This window comes from Convolutriloba macropyga, unplaced genomic scaffold (genome assembly GCF_964194025.1).
Source record: "Convolutriloba macropyga unplaced genomic scaffold, txConMacr16.3 SCAFFOLD_1653, whole genome shotgun sequence".
Classification (NCBI taxonomy): Eukaryota; Metazoa; Xenacoelomorpha; order Acoela; family Convolutidae; genus Convolutriloba; species Convolutriloba macropyga.
The window spans coordinates 1-19255 of record NW_027452573.1 but is presented as its reverse complement, the minus strand read 5'-3'; the positions used below and the strand labels follow the sequence as shown (position 1 = coordinate 19255).

At 37.4% G+C, this 19255-nt stretch overlaps 1 protein-coding gene across 1 annotated transcript in view; it reads right to left on the bottom strand.

Moving 5' to 3' along the window:
- Positions 1–19245, bottom strand: part of LOC142357630 (uncharacterized) — a 42785-nt gene extending 23540 nt beyond the window's left edge. Inside the window, exons 1-3 of the mRNA XM_075409178.1 lie at positions 19103–19245; positions 12403–12699; positions 683–890 (exon numbers count right to left, since the gene is read on the bottom strand). Of these exons, the coding sequence (XP_075265293.1) occupies positions 683–890; positions 12403–12634 (440 nt within the window). The 5' untranslated portion in view covers positions 12635–12699; positions 19103–19245. The remainder of the gene's footprint in view (positions 1–682; positions 891–12402; positions 12700–19102) is intronic.
- Positions 19246–19255: the final 10 nt, after the last annotated feature.

Genomic DNA, 19255 nt, shown 5'->3' with positions numbered 1-19255 from the left:
GCTTGAATATGAATCTGTCAGGAGAAAAATCAGTAAGTCACTGTGCAAAAATGAAGGAAACAAACATTAGGCCAATGTGAAGTTGATGGAGTGAAGTTCAATTGTAGCCCATTTCAGCCTATGTATAAAGAAGTGTCAAATTATGTAATTAGCTTTTATTGTCAAAATGAACAGCTAGAAAATAAAGTCAGACGATGTGGTCTCGAATGACAAGCAAGGCGCTTGATTGAAGTGTAGCCTACTTCGTGAAAATGTGCACCAATCACGGCGAACTTTCCTTTTGCTTTTAGTAATTTAAATTGCCGCAGATCGATTTCAGCTGCTAAAAGTTGGTGATGACAATTAGATCACCGAAACTAATGAAGTCATGGAGAAAAGGTCTATGGCAAAGCCAAAGCGGCCAAATAAAAGTGTTGCACAAAAAACATAAACGACAAGAATTGCCTCAACCTTTGTTTGAAAGCGATTAAACCCATTTTCGAATATTTTATATAGCTTTTTATAGTTAAAGGACCACCAATTGAGTACACGTGTTCAAAATGGCAATATTGATTAGCAAAAATCAAAAAAAGGCAATAAAGCTGCCTGAAAAAAACAAATCAGTTAGAAAAGTCGCATAAAAGGCAAGCATAACTATAGTATTTGCTTAAAATTTTGTTTGAAAGAAGTCATCAGTGCTAACTTGGTCTCGACTTTGTACGTATAGAGGGCGGCGGGAGTTAGAGATGTGAGGTTGACGGGCAAAGTGACGTTAGTGGCTTGTCCATTGTTTGAAGTGACAGTGTATCCGTGAGAGACAAACCCAGCTGGATCCGTAGGGGGAGTACAGTCCAGTTCATGGGTACTCTTGTCCAGTTGCACCAGGGAACAAGCAGTCACTGGTTTAGGGTCTGAAAGCACAAGAGGAAAATGGTATCTTTGCTTTCACGGCCCTCCCCTCACATACACACAATTCAGCTGTAAAAATCAATGGATGTCAACAATAAACGTCACTGGGGCCTATAGAATCTGAATATTTAGGGTGGAGGTTTTACCCTATTCACAATTCCACAATTGATCCTAGAATCTATCTTAGAGAAAACTACTGGACTGGATAGTAACTTCACAAAACCTACTACTCTTTACTAGACTGAAGGGTTATACCAGACCCTCCGTTCAAGTCCTAAAGAAAGTATTTTCAGGCGCTATAGAACTGTTGTCAATTGCTAATAATAATGTTATTAAAATATGTTGGTAATGCCTTTCTATGTTATATGATATTTTAGCTTCTAAGAAATGCTTTACAAAATGAAATAAAATGGTGACTCTAAGATTGAGAATTATACCAGGTCCTCAAATCACTTTCTAATTAATCGATCAACCAATATACTTAAAACAAATAGTAGATGACGTGAAGAGCTCGTCGGTGTTCACTCCACAACCCAACCAGACGAGTATTAACCAAATTGATAGAACGTTAAGACATTGCCCATCAGGTACTTCAGGTTACTGCAGACCTTTTTAATTGTCTACTTGGTTCACCATTCCATACTACATGGGTTAACTTAACTTGCCAAGTCTTCTACGAGCAGGCAGGCCTACCCTCAGAGTGGCTTCACTATGCGGTCTCCTGGAAGGAGCTTGGCCGATTAATACTCTGAGAAATCAATCGTCTTGATGTTGTCCTGGACTCGGTGCTGTCCTCCAGTCCGTTAACCTAACTTAACCTAATTATTGATTGGTTGATCACTACTTTACTAGTCACCAAACTAATTTAAATCCAATAGATTGAAGCTAGATTGAGTATGATTTCAGATCCTTAGAGATGTTTTGTGAAGTTACTAAAGTTGTACAAGTACGCTTTTGATTAACAGAAAACCGAAAGAAACGATTAAGTTTTACCCAGTCCTAATTATTACAAGACTATGGTTCCTTCAATACAACTCGTTACAAATGCCTATGAGTGCCACGTATCAAAGTGTTTAACAAATATCTACTAGATACCAGTTTAAACTCTACTAATTTTTAAGAAAAGGTCCAAAAAGAGAAAGTAGTTGAAAATTTGCTAAGTTAAATTAACGAAAAGTATAATTACAAGGGTATACTAGTTTCAACAATTATTACAAGTTCAGTATCACGACAGAAATCTGTTAACTCACTCCGAAATTTCGATTATCACGACAATATAACTATTTTCAGACTGATTTTGGTTACAAAAATTGGCTAAAATTGAGCCGTATATATACTGCTAATCTATGTTTGGTTATGATAGTTTAGTCCTATTTTTACCAAATGTTCCGAATCTTTGTGAGAAAAAAACCTTTTTGGGAAAAGTTTTCAGAAGGTCATTCATGACTTTGATAACTTAGGCCCCTAATTTGGGTTTCTAATCCAATATTACGTGGGTGAGAATTTTGGTCTTCAATCCATGATATAATCTTTATCAGAATCAATATTTACTTATTCAACCATTCTCATCAGTTTAAACTTCTTTACCATTATTATCTTTGTACAGTTTCAAATTTAGAATTCGCTTTTGTGTTGGGAATAATTCAAGGTCAGTATTAATTTGGTTCTTTTCCGAAAAAAGCATAAGTTTAACTTTCCATTCCTACATCCCACCCATCCGGACTAAACTATTCTCCTGAATAGTACAAAAAAGTGAAATTAGAGTATAAGTCTATAAAAACACCATCACCATATTTTGGTACGACAGTCTTTTTTTTTAATCAGCGCTTGTCTCCTCATATCGCATTCTCTCAACTAAGTTTAATCTCTCCTCAAACTGCATGTCAGTTCCGATATCTCGTTGATCATCGTTAGGCAAAATATGAATAAGTTTCGTAGTGTTCTTGGACTGGTAACACTTCTTCCCTGTCCAGACAGCTAGAAGGACAAAAGCAAGACACCATAATGAGAAACCAAGCAGACCAGCCAGCTCTTTAAATGTATGCAGTGTTGACCCATGGCCAAAGGATTTGAAGTTGTTTTCGTCAGAAAGTTGTTGATGGATTTTGTCTACCATCTCACTGACTAATTCAGGCGTGACATCAATTGTAGGGTTATCCTTGAGTGCCGATCTGATCCTATGCAAGATCAAGTTCCGACTCTCTTCTGTAGGAGTGACCGCTGGAATGCTCGGGATGTCGAAAGCGGTAACCAGTAGTTCGGGAGTTGTGATTGTTGTTATTAGTCCACTGTGTTGAAGACAATATGCTGGATCGGGTAACATGACCAGTCCATTCTGCGGGTGAACCAGTTTTCCATTGCAGGGGGGATGCACTAGGCAACTTTTACAGGCTGGTACACGGTTTGAAAACTTTCTGCCCCCACTGTACGTTATGTTATAAAGAAATTGTTGATCGTCTGCCGCGTTGAGGAGGTACATAGAGTTCCCAAGGTAGATTGCTGTCGGTTAAATTGGCAATTCGGTTACTTCTCGTGTGCAAGTCTTCAAAGCAGCCACCTCGTGATTGTATAGGAGTGAAGTCAAGCAGAGTTGATCTTGCGCGCTCACTAACGCTACTGGCTTAGTGCAAAGTCTAAGCAATTGTGTCCCCCAACAAGACAGATATTCCTGACTCTTCATTTCGGCATAGCTTTCTTCTCGCCTTGATACGATCAAGTAGCTCCTTTCTAATTTTAGAGTTGCGGCCGTTGTTGTGTTCTTGATTGGTTGCGGCAGAGGGATTGCTTTGTAGCCATCGTGGATTGGTTCACCACTGTACACTGGCACCTCCATAGTGATTAACAGTCCGTGTGGATTGGAAAAAACATTTCTCACTAAGGGCAGGCTATAAAGTAAACTTGAGTGGTCGTATGGGATTGAACACTTTTTGTCTCCCAGCTTCAGAGTTGTAATTATTTTCCGCAAATCCACGTAGGGTACTAGTGCGTTTGGCAGTGTTCCTTTGGATAACACTCCAATGCTTGTAATAAACATGTTTCTCTGTTCCGTCAAATATAGTGTTTGTACTTGCAACTCACTGTGCATAGCATTGAGAGTCCACGATACGTTGTTAATTGCACTTTGGGCGCGAAAGGCATACATAAAAACGTCAGACCTTCGATGATCACAGGCTTGGGCTTGTTGTATTTCTTCCATTGTTTTTTGAAGCATCTCCAGGTTTGTTTGCAGAATCTCAAAGTTATCCTTTGAATAGTTTAGCACTTTTCGTGTGTCTTCATGAAGCTTCAAACTACTGCTGGCCATGACCTGAATAGACTCTTTTTCTTCGTTGTGCAGGTGAACCATTCTTGATTCCAAATAGTGCAACCGTCCTTCTAGTTGTTCCATTTTTCGCTTGGAGCTTTCACACAGACCAAAAATTGAGAGTAGCCTGCAGCCTGCTTTTTCCAGTAAGGGTTCCAAAGTTATCGCCGTCGCAGCTCCCATTGCAAACAGCAGTGGTGATCGTCTCTGTCGCTGAAGAGTGATAGTCTGGTTTACAAACGATGCTACTTCTTTGACAAGCTTTGTCCTTTCTTTCTCTGCTCTTTCGTATTCTATCTGAATAGATGAGATTATTCCGTCAAAGTGGTGCTGTAATAGTGCGCTTATTTCTGGGTTGTTGCAAAACTGGGAGCTCTTCCATGTTTTCTGTTCCAATCGCTGAAGTTTTGAAGAGAATTTATAAATTGGTCGGAGATCCAAGTTCAACAGCTTTGGAAGTGGGACTGCGATATCCACAGTCAGATATGAGTCAGCCAATGAAACTGGAGTTTGAGGTTGGAAGAGAACATGCGCAGTAGTTCGTGCACTCTCCGCTGTTTGCTGTCGTACCGCAAGTATTAATATAAATATCACAAAGTGGTACATCTAAACACTACTATGGTTAATTACTGCGCTAAACCTAGATAGCATTTTTCTGTATTAGAAAGAGTGCTACATTCTACAAAAATTTCCCCCAAATTCCCTGAAATGTATTCGAGCTAATTAGTTCTTTTCATAATACCGGTGTTAAGGTAACTTGCAAGATAGTTTTTTTTAATTTGGTGCTATTCAAATATGTTTTACGATTGCCCCCGTCGTTAATAGAAATTTCGGCTCATCTTTTGATCTTTACATTTTTTTAGGCAATGCTATATAGAGAAACTTAATCAAGTTTCTTTTTTTTAAAGACAAATATATATATATATATATATATATATATATATATATTATTTTTTTTATTCGTCGTCAATTCCGAATCGTTTTGGGTATTTCACTGCGCGCCTTTCTCGGGTTTTAGCGATGGAGTTTACTGTTTCGTCAGTTTTGGTTCCCAAAAGTTCTGCAAATGTTTTTGGTTTGCACATTTCCCTTTTGGCGCTTGCAGGTGTTGACTGTATTTCACTGAGGTCCCTCAAGACTTTTTTTGGCTTGTGTGGTCGTTGGGGCAGTGGTGTAGAGTCAATCTCTTTGGCTGGGGTTACAAAAGGAGTCTGGTTCTCTTGGGTTGTTGCTTGTTCCGGAGTGTTCGGTTCTGCTCCTATGTTAGTCTTAGTGGGCCTTTTAGTTGAATGTTCTCGCTCTGCAAAGAGATCGTAGAAAAAATCTTCATCTTCGTCCATCCATTTGAAGGGACTCTCTTGTTTGGGTCGTTTTGATATAACTTCTGGAGTGAAAGTTTGATTGTTTACTTCAATGGGAACTTCCTGGTCATTTGTATTCTGGCGGCTGGGCCATTTCTACTGATGTGATGATCTCGTTTCCATTCTGGGTAAATCGTCTTCCTCCTTCACAGGCTTCAATCGATTGTAGTGGACTATCTGCCATTTCTTTGCATTCGCATCCTTTGAAATTTTGTAATTGACCTCTGACGTCTTCTCAATGATGTTGTACGGTCCGTCCCATGGAACGAAGAGTTTTTTTGATTTCGCTTTGTGGGGTGCAAAAAGCCAGACTCTCTCTCCCGGCTTCAATTCCTCTCCAAAAACGTTTTTCTGATACATATCTTTCTGTCTTTCTTGCTTGTAACCAAGTGTCTCTCTAGCATTCATATGTGCTTCTCTGAATTGCTCGTTGAGCCATCTTGCGAATTCGTATTTGGCAATTTCGTGACCAGGTGCTTTCGGGAGTAGCAGGTCAATCGGGTATTTGCATTCTTGTCCAAACACAAGGGAGAATGGAATCTGTCCTGTTGTTTTGTGTACGGTCGTATTATAGACGAAGTTGAGATAGGGAATCATTTGATCCCAGCTACTTGGATTGTTTGCGCAATAATTGGAAATAACATCCGCAACAACTCTGTTGTGACGTTCTACCATACCATTTCCCTGCGGGTGATATGGAGATGTTCTTGTCTTCTCTATTCCAAAAATTTTGCACACTTCTAGTAGCAGTTCGCTGCAGAAGTTTGATCCTTGGTCGGTGTGTAGGCAATCAGGTGCTCCAAACGTCAAAACCCATTTCTCCACAATTGCTCTAGCAGCATCTTCGGCCGTAGTTCTTTCTAAGGGAACGCAAACCACGTATTTTGTGAAATAGTCCGTCAACACGAGTATGTATTTTGCACCGCTTGTCTTCGCTCGGGTAACAGGACCTAGGATATCTGCTGCCACTTTGCTGATTCGGATCCCAACGTTGATGGTCTGGAGAGGGGCTATTCTTTTCTTTCCAGCGGTACTTCGTGCTTGACACAGGGTGCAGTTCTCACATTTTCGTTCAATGTCTTTTCTCATATTGGGCCACCAAAACCTCTGTCTTGCCCTGTCCAAGGTTTTTTGAAAAGCAAAATGGCCTCCACTGAGTTTTGAATCGTGAAGTTGTTCCAAAACTGTTTCTCTGAGTCCCTGCGGTACTACAAGTTGTTTTTGTGTTGTATTGCTTCCTTCTACATGCCACTTCCTGTACAGCACGCCATCAGTCAGTTCCATCTGGTCCCAAAGGCCCCACATTGCTACTGCATCTTCTCCTTGTGCTATTGCGTTTGCCTTCTTGATTTTTAAGTCTCTCAGCGGATTTTGGTCTGGATGTTTCTCAGCGTTTGCCCATTGCAAGATGAGACGTAAGCAGGGATCGTTTCTTTGAGCCAGTCTAAGTGAGTTTACGTCTTCTTGAAATTGGATACTCATTGGTTCGTTCGTGTCCTCTGCTGTAACTAAATTAATTCTTCCGAGGGCGTCTTCCAAAGAGTTAGCTGATGGGCAACTTCCAAACATATCCAGTCTCTCAGCTTCAGTTAGCTCAGGTGTGATGCTGCACTGTCTTGACAGTCCATCTGCATTCCCGTGCTTGTCTCTTGGTCTATGTACTACTTGAAAATCAAGCTCTTGCAGTCTTTGTAGCATCCTGAATATCATTCCGTCATTGTTTTGTCTAAATAACCACTGTAGCGATGCATGATCTGTTCTGAGCACAAATTGAGTTCCCCAAATGTAAGGCTTGAACCATTTCATCGCCTGAATGACTGCTAATGCTTCTCTTTTTGTTGTTGAGTAACGACATTCTGCTGGGGTCAAAACTCTGCTTGCGAAAGCCACTGGGTATTCTACTCCATCGACAATATTCGAGAGTACTGCCCCAAGACTGTTGTCACTTGCATCCGTGTCCACAATAAAAGGAGAGTTGTAGTCCGGATGCTTGAGTACTGAGCTATCAATCAAAGCCGCTTTCAGTTTTTCGAACGCATTATGGCATTCAGGGTTCCAAGTGAAACGGCTGTTCTCTTTTGTTATCTGGTGAAGAGGTTTCGCTATCCCAGCGAAGTCTTTGATGAACCGTCTGTAGTAACTGCAAAATCCAATAAAAGACCTCACTTCGGTAACGTTTTCTGGTCGTTTCCAGTCCCGTACTGCAATGAGTTTGTTTTCATCTGGTGCAATTCCCTCTGGGCTCAGTTTGTATCCCAGATAGGTTACGGATTCTTGAAAGAGGCGGCATTTCTTGGGTTTGAGTTTAAGATTGGCCTGGCGAAGAGCGTGAAAAACGAGGCGCATGTGTTTTTCGTGTTCCTCCACATTCCTACTAAACACCAGAACGTCGTCCAAGAAGATGAGGACAAAGGAGAAGAGATATTCATTGAAGATGCTTGTCATAAGTCGCTGGAAGGTTCCCGGTGCATTGCAAAGTCCAAATGGAAGTCTGAGGTACTCATAGTGTCCACCATCGGGAGTGACGAACGCAGTTTTTGGTATAGCACTCTCAGCTAATGGGACCTGCCAATATCCAGAGGCTAGGTCGAGGCTTGAGAAAATCGTTGCTCCGTGAAGATGATCCAGTATCTGGTCAATTCGCGGAAGGGGAAAAGCGTCTTTCTTTGTTACTTCGTTTAGTCGTCTGAAGTCTGTGCACATTCGATTGCTCCCATCCTTTTTGGTAACGAGAACGATTGGTGCACTGTACGGGCTGTTTGATGGTCGGATAATGTTTCGTGCCAACATGTCCTCAATCTCCTTCTTAACCACAGTGATCTTTCCAGGTGCAAGTCTATGGGGTGCAAGCTTGAACCAAGTGTGTCTGTCCAAGTTCGTTGTCGTTCATTGCAAACACATCTCTGAACTCTCGTAGCAGTGTTCTTCTGTCGTCTGTTTGTTGGTTTCTGTCTGGAATTGCTAAAGAACAAATCTGTTCCAACTCTTCATCGCATGATAGGGTTAGGTTTGTTTCTGCAGTTGCCCTGTGCTGTGTTTCTTCCGTTGTTTCAATTTGATCAAGACCAGATTCTGCTTCCGTCTCACAAATATGTACGTGCCTGGGGACTTCAGGTTTATAGGCAAATTGCAAATTTACAACATTGCTTTCTTTCTCCATCATGAGCTGCTTAGAATGGAAGTCGGTTGATACTTTATTCTCCTCCATCACCTGGGTTCCAAGTATCAAAGGCACGTCTGTGTTTGGGGTCACCAGGAGATCAGCTTTCACTTTAACCCCGGTGTCGAACGTTATTTCGCCAGTAAAAACGCCAAGTATTTCGAAAGGATCATTGGTGGCCGAAAGAACTTGTTCTCGGAAAGGTCTTAGTTCGCTGAGGAAAGGAACGCTGTTCGTACTGTGAGTAAGCTTTTTCTGATAGAATGTTCACATTGCTCCCAGTATCCACTAACGCTTTGTGTTTATGTCCGTCAAGATCAACCATCACGTAGACTGTAGGTCCAAAGACTGCTTCGGCTTGAACTTCGTTGATATTGCTCAATTGTTCTGGGTTCGCTCTCTGTAAAATGCTTTTTATGATTGGTTGTCTATCGGTGTCCAAGTTTGCGGGTAAACCAGGTTGTATTGTTCCTTTCTGTGGGCACTGATTGGACAAGTGCCCAAACTCGCGGCAATTATAGCACTGCATCGCAGACGTTCTGGGTCGAAAGCCTTCCGGTCTTCCCGGACTTCTACTCTGAAATCTGGGTTGACTTGATTCGGATAGAAATCTTGTTTGGGTCTCAAGAATCTTCTCCATGATCTGTGTATGTCGCTTTTGCTGCTCTAGCATCTTATTGAAGCTTCTGGTCTGAAACTCGATCATTTGATTGAAACCCGATGACAGACTGGTGTTGAGTGCTCTAAAGTCAGCTGCTACTGACTCATCATGATCCTGTTCACCCTTTGTCCATCTCACATGTCCGTTTCTTCGTCCTCGCAGTCGACTGGATTCCGCTTTACTGATGGCGTCTAGAGCAATGGCCCGTTGTGTAGCTGCATTGAAGCTTCCCGGTTCTTCCTTCAGGAGTGTGTATCTGATTTCGCTGTCCAACAGTCCGTCCACAAAGGCATCTTTGATTGTTTCCTGTCGTCCCGCAACATCAAGATGAGCATTGGCTGCCCCTCCTAACTTACGAACTTGCCTTGAGAACTCTTGGATTGACTCTGATTCCAATTGTTGAAGATTTTTGAATTCGGTGCGTGCACTCCTTGCATTGGGAAAGCCGCCGATTCTGTTGTTAAGAGCGTTCAGAGCTCTCGCTATGGTCGGGGCTGGTTGTCCTTGCACTTGTTGAAAGTAATGATTGGGGAGGTTGTAAAACTCATCTAACGCATAACTGTTCAAACACGTGGGCAGGACCTCGCGTTGTCTCTGGTCATCCCAATTATTGGCAATTGACATGGATTCAAAGTGCCGAACCCATCTTTCGAAACTCTCGAAGTCGCGGCTGGGGTATCGGAGGGGTGTGAGAAGGGGTGGTGCTACGACTATTTGCTGCTGATTGTTCGCCTGGTTCTGTTGTTGCTGTTGCTGGTTGTTTGGTGCGTTGTTCATTTTTGGTAATTGAAGTAATTTTCGATGCAAAACCAAATGACACAAAAAAATATATAGATGAGTTTTACCTTTGGAACGTATTCCAAAGATTTAATTCATCGGTTCTCTAAAATTCTAAATTTTTGTTTTTTTTTTAAAATGCAAAACCGCCTTCTAATCAGAAGAATCCCTCTGTGGTCGCCAATATGGAATCTGAATATTTAGGGTGGAGGTTTTACCCTATTCACAATTCCACAATTGATCCTAGAATCTATCTTAGAGAAAACTACTGGACTGGATAGTAACTTCACAAAACCTACTACTCTTTACTAGACTGAAGGGTTATACCAGGCCCTCCGTTCAAGTCCTAAAGAAAGTATTTTCAGGCGCTATAGAACTGTTGTCAATTGCTAATAATAATGTTATTAAAATATGTTGGTAATGCCTTTCTATGTTATATGATATTTTAGCTTCTAAGAAATGCTTTACAAAATGAAATAAAATGGTGACTCTAAGATTGAGAATTATACCAGGTCCTCAATTCACTTTCTAATTAATCGATCAACCAATATACTTAAAACAAATAGTAGATGACGTGAAGAGCTCGTCGGTGTTCACTCCACAACCCAACCAGACGAGTATTAACCAAATTGATAGAACGTTAAGACATTGCCCATCAGGTACTTCAGGTTACTGCAGACCTTTTTAATTGTCTACTTGGTTCACCATTCCATACTACATGGGTTAACTTAACTTGCCAAGTCTTCTACGAGCAGGCAGGCCTACCCTCAGAGTGGCTTCACTATGCGGTCTCCTGGAAGGAGCTTGGCCGATTAATACTCTGAGAAATCAATCGTCTTGATGTTGTCCTGGACTCGGTGCTGTCCTCCAGTCCGTTAACCTAACTTAACCTAATTATTGATTGGTTGATCACTACTTTACTAGTCACCAAACTAATTTAAATCCAATAGATTGAAGCTAGATTGAGTATGATTTCAGATCCTTAGAGATGTATTGTGATGTTAAAAAAGTTGTTCAAGTACGCTTTTGATTAACAGAAAACCGAAAGAAACGATTAAGTTTTACCCAGTCCTAATTATTACAAGACTATGGTTCCTTCAAAAGAACTAGTTACAAATGCCTATGAGTGCCACGTATCAAAGTGTTTAACAAATATCTACTAGATACCAGTTTAAACTCTACTAATTTATAAGAAAATGTCCAAAAAGAGAAAGTAGTTGAAAATTTGCTAATTTAAATTAACGAAAAGTATAATTACCAGGGTATACTAGTTTCAACAATTATTACAAGTTCAGTACCACGACAGAGATCTGTTAACTCACTCCGAAATTTCGATTATCACGACAATATAACTATTTTCAGACTGATTGATTTTGGTTACAAAAATTGGCTAAAATTGAGCCGTATATATACTGCTAATCTATGTTTGGTTATGATAGTTTAGTCCTATTTTCACCAAATGTTCCGAATCTTTGTGAGAAAAATACCTTTTTGGGAAAAGTTTTCAGAAGGTCATTCATGACTTTGATAACTTAGGCCCCTAATTTGGGTTTCTAATCCAATATTACGTGGGTGAGAATTTTGGTGTTCAATCCATGATATAATCTTTATCAGAATCAATATTTACTTATTCAACCATTCTCATCAGTTTAAATTTCTTTACCATTATTATCTTTGTACAGTTTCAAATTTAGAATTCGCTTTTGTGTTGGGAATAATTCAAGGTCAGTATTAATTTGGTTCTTTTCCGAAAAAAGCTTAAGTTTAACTTTCCATTCCTACAGGGCCCAAATCAGACGAAATGTCTGTTGACTATGACATATGTAACGAAAAACATTTCCTGTGTAAAATTTTTTGGAGAAAACAAAGACCTTTCCCATTATAAATCCCCACCCCGGTGGTTCTCGAGCCCATAGACCCCGCATTACCGCAACAATACCAGTGACAGTGGGCTCCAGGCTCGAATTTTTAACCCAAAAAAGATGTAAGAAAAGGGGGCTTATCGAGACATTTTGGAAAATTCCTCTCAGAAATCATACATCATTGTTAATTGGTTGAAAACGATGTAAGAGTGAGGGGGGTAATGGGTTGAATTGTGGAGCGAATTTGAGGTAAGAGTGGAGAGGTAGGGGAGGGGGTAATACGGTAACATTCAATCTATTCAAAATTTTTTTACAATAAAATTCAAATTCAGAGTAGCTTCTATATTGAGAAAGAGCCAAAGAAACAATTCTGATTCAGTATGTCTTACATGTGCAAGCAGAAACGTATGAGGGGTCAGATGGTATTGACTGATAGGAAGCGACAGCTTTGAACGTATACTCAGAAGCAGGTGTAAGTGAGTTGATCGTATGAAACAGGTAATCCCCAGTTGACAAGAAACTGGAGGAATAGCCAGGCGTCAGGGGAGTATCTGAGCCTGAGGTTTCATTTTGGGATAGGATTACAGATATTCCCGATGTGCCCACATCTGCTGCATTCATTTGGTATTGGAGGAATATGGAATCGAAATCTATGGCAGTGGCGTTGATTGTCGGGGCTTCAGGTGCTGAAAACACAAATATTGCCAGAAAAAAAGTTATGCTTTCAATTTATATCATTTTAAAATTAAAAAGCAATCAACGTATGATTTAAAACTAAAAAAAATGGCCAAAAAGTACTGGTTTTCATTAATATCATTTTGTATCAAAAAGAAATGTAAAAATTGATTTTTAACTGATAACTTGATAGCTCTTTTACACAGGACACTTCTCGTTCAAAAGTAAAGAAAAAATTCTAATTAACCTATCATGTATCTCAGTTCTCAAAATTAACAATTTTGTACAAGGATCTAAAGCTGCTTTAATGAAGTAGCCATCATTTCAAGGGATTATGGGAACAGTACAAACACAATTTTGATAATCTTTTAATAATCTTTTTAGTAACTGGGCCCAAATTTAATTTCCCTTTTCTAAAATTTGTTCCTAAATATGGCCTTCTATAAATTGGAGTCTTCGATATCAAATTCACAACAGATTTTTAATCCAGTTCATTTCTATTCACAAACAGACATCAAATGAACCACTATAACAAAAATTAACCATGTATTTGAAAATTAACGACCCAAAGGGGGCTTTTGATTTTCAGTGGGTTACGTCGACCAAGCTGCAGTATATTTGTGCACATGAACTTTGAATTATCGATTGTAACGTTGAATTCAATGTCTTTCTTTTGACCTAACTTTATTTCACCATTGATTGAGTATTGATGGATCGTCTTCTTTGATCGATAGTTTTGATGGAGTATTTTTGAGAGACAGCGAGAGCGAGAGAGGAAGAAAAAGAGAAAAAAAGTGGGTATAAATTAATTTTCGCAGACTGGGCAAAAAAACTTTTCGTTCACATAAGGCATTTTTAAAGCAGGTTCTTCTTCTGGCTTATTTTTCTCACCAAAATGGTTCAACTAGGTTGCAGTACAAGTTTTAATGGAATTTTTTGACTATTTTGGCGATTTGAGATTTAAAAATTCTTGTTTCAAACTGTTGTTTTGATTTTTCTACTTTCAAGCCAACAGTTTATGTGCTCACCCCAGTCGATTTCGAATGATTATCTTTCAAGATTCTGGCAGATTCTGCCAGAATCTTGCAAGATTATGCATAATCTTGCAAGATTCTGCCAGAATCTTGCAAGATAACCATTCATTCTGCCAGAAACTTGCAAGATAACCATTTATCTGTCAGAAACTTGCAAGATAACCATTTTTCTGCCAGAATCTTGCAAGATAATCATTTTGCTGCCAGAATCTTGCAAGATAGCAATTTTTATGCCAGAATCTTACACGATAATCATTTCTCTGTCAGAATCCTCTAATATATCCACTTTTTTGCACAAAATCCTACAAGATGAATTGATTAAGGCGGGTAACTCTCTGACAGCAAGAGATTTGCGCGAAAGCTCTTCTAAAGTCCTTCGAAGCTCAAAAAAATGGCAAGCCGTGAATAATCATATTTTTGGGCATTGGCAAGAAAACTTAAGTGCAAGGAGCAGAATTAAATGAAAGGAAGCTGTTTAAGATACAAAGAATAATATCACATAATTTTTATCAGAAAAGGTAATATAGACGTGTAGTTTTTTAAATCTTGATAAAGTTGAAAAAAAAAAACAGTTTTTAATTGTAATATATTTTGTGTTGACAGTTCTCAAAGGCAGATCTTAGTTTGTTTTCTTCAGATAATTCATTTTTCCAGATTCAAAATCTAATTAAATTTATTATTTTTCTTAAAAAACACGCAACTTATTCTTAAGTAAATTTTTGGTCAAAATGAAATGTGTTTCCAAATCAGGTTGAGTTGCAACCGTTCTCTGGTGCTTCAAAAACAGGCTGATTTCTTTCTTTAGGTTTGGTCATTATTAAATATCGTTATCTCTAACACCTCTTGATAACAAAATCAACAAACATTTTGAGAAAATCAATCAAATTTGACACATCTTTCGTTTTCTTATTCTAATTGTATCAGTACTCTTCTGTAGAATGAGAAAATTCTGATTTTTCTATGTTAAGTTCAAACCAGATAAAACAATTTTATTTATACTGGCTTGATGACTGCTATAATGCTGAGAGCAATATTTTGGCGAAACTGTCGGGTTCGCCCATTTTTTAAAGCTTTGTTTCATTTCCTCAAGTTTGTGGTGTTTCCTGTGGGTATAATGCAAGTTAATGGAGGACCTATATATAATTTAGTACGTATGTATTGAGATGGCGCATAATTTTAGGTCTTTTAGTAAAAACAAATTTTCAAATCGCATCATAATCCAAATTTGTATTTCTCTCTTCCTTTTTCTAATAGGAAAACAACTGCTACATCAGAGTCAGTAGAGTTCAGATTGGACCGAATTCTTAGTTATCGCATCAACAACATTTGTTTTAAGTTTTCAAAGTGGTTTTCAAAGATTATTTCCTAAATTATTTTTTGTTCAAAATCTAAGAGTCCAAATCATCAACCAGACGGTTAAAAATTGTTTTCTAGGCCAAATTGGTTGTTTCCTGTCCTAAAAGGTGTGCTGGGGAGTTCAGAGGAAAGCTTTTATCATTCGGAGTTAATCAATGACTGTATTTCGTAGAAAATTGTCTTTTTACTGCCTGAGCATTAATTGTTCCGACCCCTCTTGAGGGGGGGGAACTATATACTCAAATGGGTTATTTTGTTCAGTCAATTTTGGCCGATCGATATATTCATCGTAGAGAGTTGAAGAGTTGAGACTGGTATCATTAGAAAGCTCGTCCAGCGTAGAATATGGAATTAAAGCGATTTTTTTTATTTTCGTTTTTTAAAGGGAGATATTGAGGTTTAAACTTTCGAGAAAATAGAGTGAATTCCGTTGATTTCATTCACCTTTTTTCGAAATTTTTGACTAAAATTTCGCCAATTTTGATAAAATTTAACAAAATTTTTCAGGAAAACGTTGTTGATATTACGTTTAAAGACAAAATATATTGTCGGCTATTTTCAATGAATTTTATTGTCACAAATTCCGGCCAAATATTTCACAAAATTCAGACTTTTTCATCAAAAACAGCACGAAATTAGTTTCTTTAGTCCACTCTGAATAAATTTGCATGAAGTGCACACCCAAACACCACTAACACAATGTTTGTGGACTAAAAAGGGGGCTAAGTCTACGTCAACTTCCGTTGAGAGTGCTCTGTAGTTAAAACTTTTCCGTTTTTTGCTAACTTTATTATTTGATTATCAAAAATGCAGCATTTACTTTTCAATTTTTCAACTAACAAATTATATATATCTACAACTTTCGAAAAATCAATTGTTCCTAATGGACAAAAAGCTTTAGCAGAGCTAGTTTTGGGCCAATCTTGGACTGTTACAATCCAAAAAGAATTCGGATTGTCATCACTCGGTTTTTTATATAAAAAATTCGACCTTTTTTATATTAATTTAATAACAGAAGATTTCAAATCAAATCTCACTAGTGATAGGTCCTACTGGCTTCTTAATTAACTCCAAATTATTTCTTCTAGATGATTGCTTGAAAGCTTATGGTCGTTTTGACTTTTAAAATACTTGATTTTTAAATAAAAATGGCTTATTGAAATTTGCCTCCATTTTTCTCTTAATTTGGTCAACTTATGGCTTCGTGTCAGCAATCAAAGAGTGCTCCTTCTGTCTGCTGATTTCAAAATTAGTCTTTATTGCAGTTTTACGCCTTAAGTTATGGTGCTCTGGCTTTGATATTACTAGATTTCACAATTTTTTTTTAATTTTTAGGTTTTTGCCCAATTTTCATGTTTTCCAGTTTTGTCAAATTATCGCGTTATTGGCGGTTTATACATCAAATTTTTCAGCGTTCAAAATAACGCACAATTGATAATATTTAAATCCTTAAAGATATTGATTGTGGTTCTTTACCACTTCGACAATACTTTCTCGAAAAATTTAATTGAAATTTTGTTTTAATTTTTTCTCTATTTGTCATTTTTACTTTTTCTTTTTAGTCGTATTTAATTTCCTGTATAATGACCCGGTTAGATTTTCATGGAAAAGTAGATGAGTCGATGTCCTGATATTAGAAGATAGACGATGGCTTTCATGACTTTGAAAACAATTGTTTTCCGAAATGAAAAAAAAAACAATTCAACTTCGCAATTTTGTTCATTTTATTGTCTGTTTGTTACCTGGTCTCGTTTATTAAAGATTAAAGATGACATTATTTTTGTCAAGGGAAGGTGTCAAAAGGGATTGGTGTCACCAAATCTATTGTTTTTAAAGAATTCGTTATGACTTTACTGGCTTCGACACGGGTTTTTCACAAAAAAAGTAAACTAATTTTTGAGTTTTGTCATATTTGCCGTTCTTTTTGTAGACGTAAGACATCATCTGGATAATTGCAGGTCTTGAGGGTTTCCTTTGGAAAAATATACGAACGTATTCAATTTCTTCATTTTTCAATTAATGGCTTTCTTGTCTTTGGAGATAAATATTTTTTCGATAAAAACAAGTATTACATAATCTTGCTTTCTTCTTTTTTGTCTAATTGTAACCAAGTTTCATTAATGAGAGGTCACATAATACATTTCAAGGAAAGTCCTCAAAAGACATTGGTGTCACTAATTCTAATGTTTTAAGAGAATTCGTTATGACATTACTGTCTTCCACAGGAATTCTTCACAAAAAAATAAATGAAATTTTGATTCTTGTCATATTTGACGTTCTTTTTGTAGACGTAAGACATATTCTGGATGATTGCAGGTCTCAATGGCTTCTTTTAGAAGAATGGACGAACCTATTTAAATTTTTCATTGTGTAATTAATGGCTTACATGTCTTTGGAAATAAATTTTTTTCGAAAAAAAAACAAGTATTACATAATTTTGCATTTTTCAATTTTGTCTAAGTGTTACTTAGTTTCATTAATGAGCGATCACATAATACATTATTAGTGTTTGACGATGTTGCAATCGAACATATTTTGGTGGCCAAAGTATGGCTTTATGGCTTCCAAAGCATTTTCTGGCAAGTTTTAATTGATTTTTTGTTTGTTGTCTATTTGTTGTTCTTTTCGTAACAGCATAGAAAAATGAATATCGAGAGTTCATAATTACCTTCTATAGAAGCACAGGTAATTGTAAACCTATGGGATATTTTAGTTGATTCCTAATAGTTTTCTTTACTTTGAAATTAATTGTTTTTTTTTAAATTCAGCGAAATTTCTAACTTAAAAGAGTCTGTGCTTTTTTGTCTAATTGTTACCACGCCTTGTTATGAACTGGTGAAAAACCATTTTTTTCTGTTAAATTACAAGTTGTTTTGTTTATTTTCAGTTTTATCTGACGCTATTTTGACTTTGTTATTAAGTTTTGTTTTTTTTGAACGGACATAAATTTTTTCATTTAATTAATGTTTGTTGTTGTTGTTTGATTTTGCCGTTCGTCTTCGCTCACTTTCTTAATATCTGCATATCTCATCAATCTAATGCATCATTTTTTACTCCACTGAGTTATTTGCTTAGGAGGCTATCTTTTTTTTTGAAAAAAAAAAGCCAGTTTTTTTTTTGAAAAATACTTGAAATTTTGTGTTTTTCTATCTGTTCCTCTTTTGGTAGACAATTATGCCAAAAATTATGGATGAACGGGGTCGGAAACTTATGTGCAATCGCACATTACCGAGCCTCTTTGTTTGTTATAGTTGTTAATTTGGCCACTTTTGCTTTTACTTTGAAAATCACTCTGAGCTAAAATTTTTTCAAAACACGCCAGGAGTTTCTGTTTAAGTTTATTCTCGAGAAAAAAAAAAAATAACTGGAGTCATATACCTAATAGATTTTTTAATAAAATAGATGTTAAAAGGGAAAATTTTTTATCGGAAATTCTTGAAGCTTATAATGGTTTGGTAAGTTTTATTTTGTCTATATCAGATAGCGTGATCAGCTTCTTATTTTGACTCGTTTCAGAAAACCTTTGGGCTATGCTATTTTAATCAAAATGTTGGTGTGAGAGCGGAGTGGATTAGGCAGATAGTGGTCTTTTGTTCATACTTATAATTTCAAGAGAGCTAGATATTGAGACCTAAAAAACTTAAAAAGTTCTAGCAAATTTTTTTGATCACACAAGGCTTGGTCAAAAGTTTTCTTTGATTTTGATTAATTTTGTTACCAATGACTCTTTAATGGGCTATATCAATTATATTAAAGCTGTTTTGAAAATTTTAGACGCATATATAGAGTTTAAGAAATACTCGCTCACTAATTTATTTTCAAAATGACAACAGTTTTGTTGATTTCTAAATGTATCAAATATACCAAAATTATAACAAAAATGTAATTATTTTGGTCAAATCTTGTCTTTTTTCTCATTTTCTTAAAAATTGGGGAAGTCTGTAAGCTTATTACAGCTTATCTAAATTTGTACGATATTTCTTACTGCATGAGAAAAAACTTTTCGTTTCTATGTTTAGCTAACCAGTGTAGACGGTGATACTCGCATTGGGTCCATAGACAGGCTCCCCCACTGCGGTAGAGAGGTCGAAACAGCCGTAGGTGACAGCGGATACGGAGAACGTATATGAACCCGAAGAGCTCAAAGTCACGTTTGGGCTTGAGGCGTTGATCCTGT